The sequence below is a fragment of the Rhinolophus hipposideros genome, assembly GCF_964194185.1.
Source record: "Rhinolophus hipposideros genome assembly, chromosome: 11".
Lineage (NCBI taxonomy): Eukaryota > Metazoa > Chordata > Mammalia > Chiroptera > Rhinolophidae > Rhinolophus > Rhinolophus hipposideros.
This window is the reverse complement of record NC_138057.1, coordinates 18,578,677-18,591,835: the sequence shown is the minus strand read 5'-3', so window position 1 is coordinate 18,591,835 and position 13,159 is coordinate 18,578,677. Positions and strand designations below refer to the sequence as shown.

Here is a 13,159-nt window from a genome sequence, read left to right as displayed (position 1 = left end):
GGAAACAAAATGGCCAGTGTGCAGAGCACGTCTTCACTGAGCTTAACTACCCCAAAGTGGAAGAGAAAGGAAGGAGGGAATAGATGAATAGATAGAACTTGATAATGGCACTTCTAAGTCCCGTTCTTACCAAATGGAAGCAAAAATGCAAGAACACACATGTACACTAACTTCTTCATACCCACTAATGCCTGTTCAGTCGTGACTCCGGTCTGGGACTGGCTCGCACAAGGCACACAGCTGGAAGTCTTCCTCATCCAACGTATCCATTGTAGTCCAGCAGTGGGGTTAACAGAGAGTAGTTCTTGGATGTATATACTGATTCAAGTTCAGGTCTCAAGTCCAGACTTTGGGAACCATTCTCTATGTGTATGGGAACCCACAATCATAGGACTCCCTGAGAACTGAACTGTCTGACAGTACAAGTGCTCTGCTGCCCGAGTTCTGTAGCACAGAGTTGACGAGCCGAGAGCATCTCCTCAGTGTCCCCGTTGGCATTTCATTCTACAGGATCACCTTGGAATGGTGCAATAATGCTAAATGTGCATTTTCAAGTCCTAAGTATATTTGAAAGGTTCGGTTTTCTTGCTACTAAATTCAGAAGTCAAATTTAAGATTTTATTGCTAATGTTAGAAAACTACCACTTGGATGATATAAAAAGGCAACTCTCCATCCAAATAGTCAACAAACAAGTCCTTTTTTGCATCTTATCTAGGGTCTCTAAATTATATTACAAACTGACTTTAAGGTTGTTGGCTTTGATGTATGAAGAAAAAGAAGGGGAGGGTAATAATGGCTGAGGAAAGCTGCCGGTGTGTCAATATGCTGCCTGAAGTGGCTCACTAGAAGCTGGTTTCCACACGCCAGTGCTTTATGAAAGCCAGAGGCCAGTTCCATTCTGCTGGGCTTCTTCCCATAACTGCCCTTGGTTGTGTTTTCAGAACACATCGATACATTTATAGTGGCCACAGATGACACAGAAGAAGATAGCTTTGGAAATGTAATGTCAATTGATGAAATGAAGATTTTAGGACAAAAGAACTTAGATGTGTGAGATGGGATGTTTTAAGTTACAAACAAGCATAATGACCATGCATCTCTAAGAAGAGTTAAAGATTAGCAGTAGTGTCAAAAGGAGGAAAGAAGCTGCTGGCATCAGGGCACAAACAGAGCTGTGTTTGCGAGGCTCTGTGAAGGGATGTTTGACCTCATTTGCCCTCCCTGTAATAGCGCCTTCACTTCTCCTGGTCAATGCCCCCAAATCCTCTCTTGGAATTGTTTTCTTTTTCAACAGGGACAGCCCAGTGGTCAAAGGCAATGCGCTGCTGGCCTTAAGCAGCCTTGCTGTCATCATATCCAAACATGAAGCCAGCCTCTCCTCAGAAGCGGAGGGGGTCCTCGAGGTGAGTTCAGGGTGATTTGAACCAGTAGGGCCTTGGTTGTGTAACATTTGAAAAGTGAGAGGTCTCTGGGAGCCTGCGTCTGAATTTACGAGGTTAGAGTCTGTGATTATAGCACCAAGTTATGCCAGCTGACCGGCCTTTGCACTGTGAGCTTTCATGTCTTCTAAGACACTTTTCCTTGCAGCTTTTCTGTTTTGCTTTCTCCCTCACAGTTAAGTGGTCATTTCAATTTGAAGGTACCAATTTTATGCAACGGGGGCTGTCTTTTTGTGATTACATCAGTGGTAACCAATCTTAGGAGGTTAACTAGGCTTACTGAAAGTGAACAATGCTGTCAAAAAATGATAAATAAGCAGTGTTTACTGATTGAAAAAATTGTACTTTGCATTTTAATTGTAGATGTCAATGACAAAGTGCCTATTCATTTTTGCAAGGCATTTATTTCTTAATTAAACATGTGGCGAGCTGGCCAATGTTCATTTCCAATGTCCTTTTTCAGATAATTCGTATCTGTCAAAATAAAAAGGCATGGATTTATCCTTCCTAGAAGCCCCATGATCTAGCGTCTATCAGTATCTGGAGACAGTACGGCCGAGAGGTTGAAAACATGGGCTTTGGAATAGGCGAGTCCTATATTTAAATCGTAATACTTGCACTTACTAGCTCTATGGTCTGCTGTAGGTGACTTCCCCTTTCAGAGCCTGTTTCGCCATCTGTAAAACAGGGTTAACGATACTTGCCAAATAAGATTATTTAAGGACCGAATGAATTAATATGTGGAAAGCACAGCGGCTTATAGATACTAACCACTCATCGCCACCATTATCATCAGCATCAACACATACTTCATCACTTCTTGCTGCAAAAACTGGATTTTATTCAAGTTATTCAGCCTATCTCTGTCCCTGCAGAGTGTTTTATGGGCGATCTGTACTGTATTTTTCATGCTGGGGTTTTTTTGGTTGCAAGCAAAGAAAACGGCTCACATTTAACTAAAAACAGAAGTAGAAGGATAAGGATTCTAGAAGCCCAGGGAAATGAAGGCAAAGCTTAAAAAGTTGGGTTTTGGGAAAAACAGTAACCATGGCAACTTGGGGAGTCCGGGCATAGGTACTGATGAGCCACCTCAGCAGACATCCCTCCCACACCCCCCCCAGCCCCTGGATCAGCTGTAGTCACTTACCGTTCTGGCATCACTCACTGAAGATTCAGTCCCATTCGTCCCACGCCTACACTTTGGGTAGGGTGGGATAGGTCGCTTGATTGAACATTTAACCAACCTTCAAATCATGGAGGATGGAATCCCAAAGGGTACCATTACCAGTAAATAAGATACGAATAGATGCCGTGTGGCAAAAGCTACGAATGTATACAAGGTTGGACAATTAAGTTCGCAAACTCATCCTAGTGAAAGTATTACATACCTCATTGCTGAGTATCAGTATGGTCACCTTTGAAGTACTCCCCTTAGGAAGCTATGCACCGATGCCAGTGCTTAGTCCACCTTTCAAAGCAATTTTGGAACTCTTTTAGTGGAATGGGCATCAGAGCTGTCGTCATATTACCCTTGATGTCCTAAATGTTGTCAAAATGTCTTCCTTTTAATATTTCCTTTATCTTTGGGCACAGAAATAAGTCATTGGGGGCCAGATTAGGTGAGTAGGGAGGGTGTTCCAATACAGGTATTTCTTTACTTGCTACAAACTCCCTCATGGACAGTGCCTTGTGAGCTAGTGCATTGTCATGACGCAAAAGCCATGAATTGTTGGGAAAAGGTTCAAATCAACTAACTTTTACGTAGCCTTTTCATCACTTACAAATAGTAAACTTGGTTAATTGTTTGTCCAGTTGGTACAAATTCATAATCCCTGTGATATCAGAAAAGGTTAGCAACATCATTGCAACAAGCTCGCAAACTTAATTGTCAGACCTTCATATTACATGTGGGGAAGGGAAAGAAGTCAAGGGAATATTGCATGAAGGATAAAAATGTAATTAGTTACTATATGAAAATTTAACTTTAAACCCAGAATGTTATTTTAATGATGAGAAAGGTGAACTTCTTTTAGAGATGAAATGTTTCATGTCCTTTGAAAGAGCCATGCAGTTGTATAAGTAATTTGCCCCAGTAATAACTGGGGGTTTAGCGCAGAGTTTGAATTCCAGGCTCTCTTGTTACTCTGTATTCCCCTACCCTTTTGTTCTGCACATAGTACACAAAACACCCAGAAGCCACACAACCCAGAAAAGGGGCCTTGCTTTTTGATTAAAGTTGAAATTTTCAAACCTCATTCAAATCTGCGTATGACGAACAGCTAATGATCTTAAGAAGGTGGCCACGTTTGATTCAAGGAATTGATTCCAAGAAGATACTTAGCATTGCATTGACCTTTATAGTTTGCACCATCTGAGTGTTACCATGTGACTTAATGAATGCTTTGACATCTCTGGTCATGAATGATTTTTAAAACCAAGTTCTCTTTTTCAATAAGCTGGGTTTTGTTACATATTATTTTGTTTGTTGTATTCTCTTTCCTCTTCTCCTCCAAACTGAAAATCAATTATGTTTTCATGCCTAATTAGCTAGGCAAAGGGTGTGATGTTTCTTAAATGTTAAATAAGTAAAGCAGACAGTAAAGCAGAAATGCTAGAGATGGTGATCAAAATTTTGTAGGCAGCTTTACTGCCTCCTTTTTGAAATGGCAAGTCACAGAATGGAGACCTTTGGAGTTGCTTTCTGTGCGTCTCTCTCCCTTTAACTTCCACATTACAGGAGCGTTCTGAGGAGCTCTCAGATGTGTTCCATTGTGCAGCCTCCATCCTCTCACCTCTGCTTAGTCTTATAGAAAAGGCAAATCTTATCCCTGTTAACACAGGTGAGGATGCGTGTTTGTCAAATACCTATCCACCTCCTCATTCTTTAATACAGAAGGGCTTTGCACCCTGAATCTGGAAATAATGTTTAGGTTTTGAATTTTCCCCCTTATCATTTCATGTTTTTCTTCATCTGCAGGTTCAACCTAATTTCCTTCCAGTGAGTGAATGGGTTACCATGGTGCTTGATACTCTTCTGGTCATTGTGGATAGCCATTACCAACCCAGAGGACACCTTTTTTCCTCATTTTATTATGTAAGTCTGATAAATAAAAACTGATTACAAAACTCCAGGGTTGACTCTTCTCATATCCATTGTTCACATGAAATCCATGGTATCAGCTAATGATTCTCAGCCTTCGCTGTACACTAGAATCACCCGGGGAACTTAAAATATTGTTGTATATGCAATTGAAAAACGAAATACTGATGCATAGGCCTCACCTCTGATGTAATTGCTCAGGATAGGCCCTGGATAACAGCATTTTGGAAGCTTTCTAGGTTATTGTAACATGTCAGAGTTGAGAACTGCAGTTATAATAAAATAAACATTGGCTGAAGATGGGGTATCCCGAGTTTCAGGTCATGGTTTTTTCCATTTCAGGATGTGTATGCGCATGGGCAGTTGACTTAAGCTCTCAGGACCTTTGTTTCCCTATGTATAAAATGAGGCAATTAAATAATATTATCTATAGTGATTGTAGCCCTAGTTTCATTCCTTATTAGTTTTGTGACTGTTGATCCATCATCTTAATTTCCTTATCTGTAAAATGAAGGTAAAAACTAATGCTTTGCCAACTTTATAAAAGATCTTAAGGATCAAATTATATAATTTATGGAAAAATCTTTTGAAAACTGAAATACTCTGTAAATACAAAGTAACATTGTTGATCATAAAAAAAGCACATGTTACTTAGTCATTCTCTTTCTTCATGTTTGTATCCTAAGATCTGCAGCAAAGTGAAAACCGTTTTTTTGTTTGTTTAGGTTTCATTTTCCCTTTATTGGCTGTAGTCCATGCTTTATTTCTGTGTCTGCCTGGGATTATTTTGGTCCTATCCATTGCTTAGGGAATTATAGTGATCATGGGACAATCAGCTGAGTGGCAGAGGATTATAGTTGATTTGAATAAAAATATAGCACCGTTGCTAAAATCACGAATTTACCCTGCAACTTCATTGCCTGAGGTCTCCTCTCTGTGTGTGTTTCTGTCCTGCCCTTGGGAGGACCTGGTATGTATTTGTCTGGGTCTTAGAGTCTGGAATGAGATTTTTAACTATACTTGAAAACAACAACAAAAAAGACTTACTAGATAATGTAGAATTAAATTGCTCACAGAAGTACTGTCTTTAGGGTGATTTGTTTTCTGTCAGAAGTGCTCTTATTTCTTTAATGATGGATGAAAAACTTGCTAGCTTGTATGGAGGTCTTTGTAATAGCTATCTGGTTTAGATATTCAGCGGGACAGGATATTGTATGAGATTTCTAATAATGCTGCTTAGTTTTTGCAAAACAGTAAAAATAATCTTACTAGCCAGCTCAGGGTTGCCTATTACCTTTGTGAGTTTTGCATTATTATACTTTTTCAAAGTCCTCCTTCAAAATTCACTTCCTTTATTTTCAGTGCCCTAGCAGCTGGGTCATTTTGACTAGTATGGTCTTTATAATAGTGATATATTAACTTAAAGGATACCTTAGCACATGTTTCATTTTTATCCTTAAAGTACTAAAGCTTAGAGAGCAAATGAGTATAGAATTAAAAACACTTTTTAATGTGATTTGAGTGCAAGAGACAATATGGCCTTTATAGCGTGTCTGAAAATTTGAAGTGAGGAATTATAAACAGACTTTCTTCCCCATTTGAGACATTTATAAATGCGTATAATATCTGGTGGAGTTCTCTAACACGGGATTCTTACCGAAGCTGTTCATATTCAATTGCCCTGTCATTTTATTAGGGCTGTTACTCATTTCTTTTCCCATAGTTACATATAGGAAGGGGCACATTAGAGTTCTCCATTTCATTTCCAATAGCTGATTATTGCTTTGTAACCAGAGGCTTTTAGGATTTCAACTTCCTTTTTAATTAAAAGGAATTAATCTCCTGTAGGAAATAATCCATCTACTGGGGAACATTCCCACCAAAAATTTTGGGAGATCTGCCAACAGGTCCCTGTGCTAAATTTACACTTTTCCCTCCATAGTAAACTTACACTGCCCCCCCCCCCATCCCACCCCTTTTCTTTCTCTTCCAGAAAACTTCTGACTTTCTGGACATTTATAATGTGGCTTGGTGGTTTCTCCAAGCTTGGATAGCTTCACTTTGGGTTTTTCATTATATATACATGTGGGATTTCAAAACATTGGAATTGTTTTAGGCTTTCTAGTGAGGGAATTCACACTCTTTATAAGTAGACACTTATAATTTGTTTTTTCAATTTAAAAGGATATTATTACTTAACCCATTGTTTAGTAGCAAATTGTTTCACTAAAAATGAAAACGTAACCTATAGAAAACACAGAAACAGATTTTTAAAAATTATTTCTTTGTTTGGCAGGGGTGGATCTAAGAGGAGCTTGTATTGTTGCATAGTGCTTTTGTGATAAGGTATGTTTCCTTCATGTTTTAAACAAAAGGCCAACCCCTTGTTTTCTTTCTTTGGCATGTCCTAGAAATCCTATTCTGGTGAAAACACAGCTAGTGCCATCGCCCGTTCCGCGGCTGCCACGGCTTTGTCTCTCCTTGTGCCAGTTTTCATTATCTCTTGCAAAGAGAAGGTTGAGGAAATCCTGAACATGCTGACTGCCAGGTTACCTGGGAAACCAAGTGCTGATGAGTCTCAAGCCGTGCAGATCCACATGGGCCTTGCTTTGGGGATGTTTCTCTCTCGCTTGTGTGAGGAGAAAGTCAGGTACAGTTTATTAGAATATCCTTCCTTTTCCTCTTTTGATTTAGGTAAAGGATTTTACATACATACACACACACACACACACACACACACACACACACACACGCGCACGCAAGTACATAAACATTATATCTGAGCTGTATGTGCTTGCTAAAATTTCTGAGATGGGCAAGTCGATCATTTATTCTCCTTTATGAGGGAATTTGTCTTTCTAAAATACCATCACATAGATATTAATATATTTTAAGGGTTGCTCTTATTAAAGTGATAGATTACTTGAAAATCATTTCATGCTTAGATGAAAGCCCTGAATACAACTGTGTAATAGATATGAAGAAAAGTCTAATCTTATGGTGCTATAAATAAAGGAAAGCTGCTTTTCTTCCCCTGGTTGATAAGGGTGAAAATAATTGCTGATCCTTTATTTATATCACAGTAAAATGGGAGGAAAGAATTGAGGTGTCCCTTGTGCCTGAGGGTGTGGGAATCCTTGAATCACCTGAGCAATGTATGTACCCAGTTTTAAATATTGCTTTTATCCTGTGCCCTGGCTACAGTTTTATAATCCTTAAAGAGTCTTAATCTGTGTAAATTATAGTGTGTGCTTTATTTAGTTTGATTGCTCATTTTTTGGCCTGCTAGCTTTACCCTTGAATGAAGCTAATAGAATATCAAAGACCCAGGTGGAAAATTCCACCAAATGGGCAAGTTTTCCAGTACTTGAATCTAGTTTTGTTGTTCATTATATTTCATCTTTATTTTATAACAAATCTTAGAATTGTATATATCCAGATTTACTGGAGTGTGGTACAGCATGAACATTTGAGTATCGTGAATATTTAGATGTCACTGAGTTAGAATTTAGCCCCATTTTCCAGCATTGGATATAGGACAGTTGGGAGAGGCATTCTGTTGTGATGTTAAACGTTGTTAAACTTCCCTGGTTGGCAGAAATGAGCTGTCTGTCCAAAGGCGAGAAATGGTGTTGATGTGAATAAATTGGATGACATGATGCTATATTTAGATTTCAATTTAAAACCAGTGGTTAAGTTTCCATTTGTAATTTACATAGTTTTCTGCAAATACCAATATATGAAACCTTTACAAGAACTGCTATTGATCTAGGGAAATACCATATTTCAGGTAATCATTTTCAGCTCTTGGAAACATCTGTCAGATGATTAGGAAGATCTGGTTTAGTCTTTGTGATCATAAATGAAACATTTCCAGAATATTCATTTTGTTCTATGCACCAGTTTTAGAATACATAGGCCTGGTTCTGGACATGAACAAAAAGCTCTCCTTTGCCTGTGACTCGACTGTTAACATATCTTGTGTGTGTGACAGAACACAAAGTATTTTTAAAGAATTGAAACTTGAAAGTGATTTCTTTTCCCTTTGCTACTATGCTACAAATGACAGTCTCTTTACCATCTGTGTTCATGCTCTTTCTTCAGTATCTTTTCAAGCAACATGTTTTACAACTAAAAATGAGCCATGGCAGTTTAATTCCAGGCAACTCATTTTATCCTGTCCTGGCTCTGGCCCCCTTTTTCATTAGTTTTGGATGAGCTGCTGATGGGTTTCAGGCTTGACAAGCTTGTGTTTGTGGTTAATTAATCATACTACCTGGAGAAACCTATGGTGACTTACCTAAAGCATTTATCTCTGGTTCTTAGATTGCTGTCCACCCCCGTCTTATCTTACCTGAATTTGTACCTGTAGGAAACCCTGGGGAAAGATACCAGGAAGCTCGTCCCATTGCTAACTGCCCTCAGCATGACTGCAAATTTTAGCTTGGCCTTAATGATCCTGTTTGATAGCATCCTCCTGTTGGCTGGTGTGTTAGTACTGCAGCCGCCATAATTCGTCATGGTACCCACCTTCCTAATTTCTTGGAGCAGGTTACTATAAGTATTTGGTACTGATAAGTATTTTGCTAGATAATTACGATGTCACAAGAAAATGACATTTTTGGAGAAAGTTTTCATTTTTCTAAAAATTAAGGTAAATATTTTGAGGGCTATTGACTCTGAATAGTCAATGACATGAAATACGTGGCCCCAAATGGCCTCGTAGGCAAACAGGAGTAGGATGATATGTTGGTCTCAAGAATGAAAAAGCGCCTTATAAAAGAGAATTATGACAATCAATCCATTTTTTTTTGCTAAAGCTTATGAAAAAGTCACCTGAATTTAAATTCCAGTCTAGAATTTATTCAGCAAAGCATATCATTTCAAAGCTTGCTTCTGTCACAACTCCCAGAGAATGCTATAGCATTCGTTGAGCATATTTAAGTCTATTTTACTCCTGAGAAAACAACTATACTAGGACTTATTTAGAGCTGTTAAAAGTGTGTGTGTATGTGTGTTTGTTTCTGTGTTTTTATTACACAATGTAGTCCTTGGCCTTTGGCAAAACCACTTGGTTTGAGCAGACAGTACTGAACGAATGTGCTCTCTGAGTGCTCAGCATTCCTGGGGCTGCATTCCACTCAGCCTGGGCTGAGGCAGTAGCACAAGCTGACATGTGGGAACCCCTTGATAATCAAGTGTCGGTGGTGAAGCCCACAACTCTGCCTGAAAATACTACCGTTTCAGTTTATTTTACTATACAAGTCATAGATTTTACCAAGACAATTACAAAATTCACATCAATTACTGCATAAAAGCAGAAAAATATAGGGCGGGTGTTTCTTTCCACTCTCCACCCCCCCCCCCACTTTTTAAAAAAATGTGAGTATAGGACTGAACTTATAACCTCCACAACTGAGACATAAAATCAGAAGTAACAGTCTTTGCAAGAAAGAGATTTGGAATGATTATTAATAATATCAACTTAATGGGCTTAGTAAATATTCTGAAGAAAATCACTTGAGCATTCTTAGAAATACTTTTTTGTGAAATTCTGACTTTGGTTCTTGTTTTTGTGTGATTTAACTTGAATGAGCTGAATTTGCAACAATAGGGATGGACCTAACGGATATCATGCTAAGTGAAATAAGTCAGAGAAAGGCAAATACCACATGAGTTCACTTATATGTGGAATTTTTAAAAAGGGAACAAAAGAACAAACAAAACAGAAACAGACTCATAGATACAGGGAACAGACTGATGGTTACAAGAGGGAAGGGGTGAGGGGACAAATAAAAAAAGGTGAAAAGGGGAATAAGAGGTACAAACTTCCAGTTATCAAATAAATAAGTTAGGGGGATGTAATATACAGCCCAGGGAATATAGTCAATAATATGGTAATAACTTTGTATGGTGGTAGATGGTTATCAGACTTATTGTGGTGATCACGTTATAAGGGCTACAAATGTTGAATCATTATGTTGTATACCTGAAACTAATATTGTATGTCAACTATACTTCAATTACAAAAAAATTTGAATGAGCTGAGAAAATGCAAAAGTAGCAACTATAGGGTTTATTGGTTTGCAAATGATTATAATGTTCAGAAACCCAATTATCGAGTAAATTCTCTGACTCAGTTTCTCTGCAAAATATGGAATCATCGATATTATTGTTGATTAGGAATCATCAATATTATTAGGAATCATCAATATTGTTGTTACTTTTATGTTCTTTTTTTTAAAATGGATTTTCAGTAAAATATTGGCAAAATATTATATAGTGAGTATTAATAATTTGGACAGTTGAATGACTTTAATTAATTCATTTTTCCCTTTTGGTCTTTATGCAGTGATATATCCGGCCAACACATGAACCTTCTTATAATGAAGTCTTTGGATGCCCTGGAAAACTGCTGCTTTGACACTAGTCTTGAATACAAGTATGTTGATTCCATTTCCTCTCTAACAGATACTTAGAGATTAATTCTTTCTCTACCATAAATTCTGTATTCTATGGACAAATATTTGTAGGACCTGGTCTTGAATTTCTTTGCAAAGAGTTTTCAGTCATAATCAAAAAAGCTTACTTGTTCTGAAAACCATGTTTTAGCAATAGACAATTTGCTTCAGTACAAAGCAGCAAATGTCATTTTGTGGCTGCCATTAAATTACTAATCCTCAAGTCCTGTCTTGTACGTCTCATATTAAGCATATATCTGGGGACTTGTGTGCATGTGTTAACCTTTTCAAAGAAACGATTCTTTGAATTTGATTGGACTAAGAGAGCATTCCACTCATGGTTTAGATTTCCCTGTGAAATCCAGTGACTGAAAAATCAAAATGGAAACAAACCAGGGGTTCTCAACTTCCTCAGTATTAACAGAGCCTGTTTTTCTTCCACAGATGTCATACTTTTAAAAGATTTTTGTTTATTAAACTAAATATCTTAAAATTTAATTTATTTTCTCATTCCAGTCATGAAAGATAACAGAAACGAAAAGGAATAATCAGAAGAGAGTGCCTCAAAAAGCAGTGTTAAACAGACTCGTTTAGTGAGGCATTTATTGTGTCAGTTAGTCTGTGTGACGTGTGTGGGAGAATATATGGTTTTATTAGGCTTGACGGTTTGACACCGTTGAGGACTCCACGGTACCTTCTTACACTTCCACATGTTTTGGAAGCTCGTTCTGGTTCATTGTTACTTGGAAATTCCACAGGTTATAAGCACTAACTTCCAATTTATAACTTATTTAATTTTTGCTATTATGGGCATTGTTTAAAGAAGACTTAAATCAGCGTTTACAATTCTGGACTTGAGGAACTTCTGATCTGAAGTTACTTTTACACCGTCTAGCCTCTTTGATTCAGTCTAACAAGGAGTAAGTGGTAGAGGTAGCTGCATGTATCAAGTGTTTCATCATGAGTAAATAAAATCAGTCTTCTCTTAGTAGGTGGTAGTTAGGGGTCTTCTTTCAGATACAGGCTAAGATTGGATAAGAACAATTGACACTCACCCAGTTTATCACAAAACACTTTAGAGATGAAATGTCATGTTAAGAGTATGGTTTTCATTATGGAAAAAGAGCATTCAGTGGCATGATTGAAGTCTCTGGAATATAGGAAATGATTAATGGAAGGAATAGAGCCATTTAACTGTTACTGTGTCCAATGAAGAGTTATTTTTGAGCCTAATCCATGTATTGATGGATCAGTAGTGATGCCTTTTACAACCAAAGAGTAAGCTACCTATTCCTCTTCTTCTCCCTCTCCCTTTCCCTCTCTTTTTCCCTCTCCAATCCTCTCCCTTTCACTCCCTCTCCCTTCCTTTTTTCTTTTCCTCCCCTTCCCAGCCCCACATACCTTTCTTCCTGCCTTCCCCCCAGAGGTGTTCATCATAGCTGTAGCTCAGGTATTATAAAGTTGGGGGAAATTTTTGTGATTAAGATGCTGCAAACTTTCAGCCAGTTAAAACAATCAAGAATGACTTTCATGTATTATCTTCCTTAGTTCGTGGGAAGGTTGTTTGAATGTAAGAAGGACCATGGGGATAACTGAATTACCCACGGTGTGGGTGTTTATGCATGTAATAACTTCACATGTCTCAGTATATTTAACTTTAAAATTAACTTTTTATATTAATAAGATTTCATCATTTCTTATTTCTTTGTTCTTACCTTCTTTCTTGATTCTTACTTCTTAATGAACAGCTGTGTTTGGGAGAGAGGAGGTTAGCCTAGATAGGAGACTAATCCTGCAGAGTCAAATAGAATAGAGCCATCAGAAATTTCTTGTCCATTTAGTAAAATCTTGCTTGTCTTTCAAAGTCCAATTAAAAGCTCCATTTCTTCTTCAAGAAATCCTCTCTTTAGCCTCTCCAAACTCCTGTTATTCCTACAGCTAATGAAGTCTAATATTTTGTCATTCTTAATGTTTTGTGGGTATCACTGCTTATAAAGTTCTCTTTGGTTTGAGGTTCAACTAATACTGAGTAGCCACATATTGTGCTAGAAGTTTTCACATCCGTTTCTCATGTCTCTTATTATTAAGCCCTGATTACAACCTAAATTTTGATACAAAAGCAGGAATCATCATCAATTTGGTTTACTGACAAAGAAAG

General features: G+C 37.8%; 1 protein-coding gene across 3 annotated transcripts in view; it reads left to right on the top strand.

The window, feature by feature from the left end:
* FOCAD (focadhesin) overlaps positions 1-13,159 on the top strand; it is a 282,277-nt gene that overhangs the window by 209,134 nt on the left and 59,984 nt on the right. For all 3 annotated transcript variants that reach the window (XR_013994507.1, XM_081067235.1, XM_081067234.1), the window contains exons 25-28: positions 1,296-1,404; positions 4,418-4,534; positions 6,952-7,190; positions 10,893-10,982. Coding sequence is in view for 2 of the 3 variants with exons in the window: in XM_081067235.1 (XP_080923361.1) it covers positions 1,296-1,404; positions 4,418-4,534; positions 6,952-7,190; positions 10,893-10,982 (555 nt within the window). In the remaining variant the exon portion in view is untranslated. The remainder of the gene's footprint in view (positions 1-1,295; positions 1,405-4,417; positions 4,535-6,951; positions 7,191-10,892; positions 10,983-13,159) is intronic.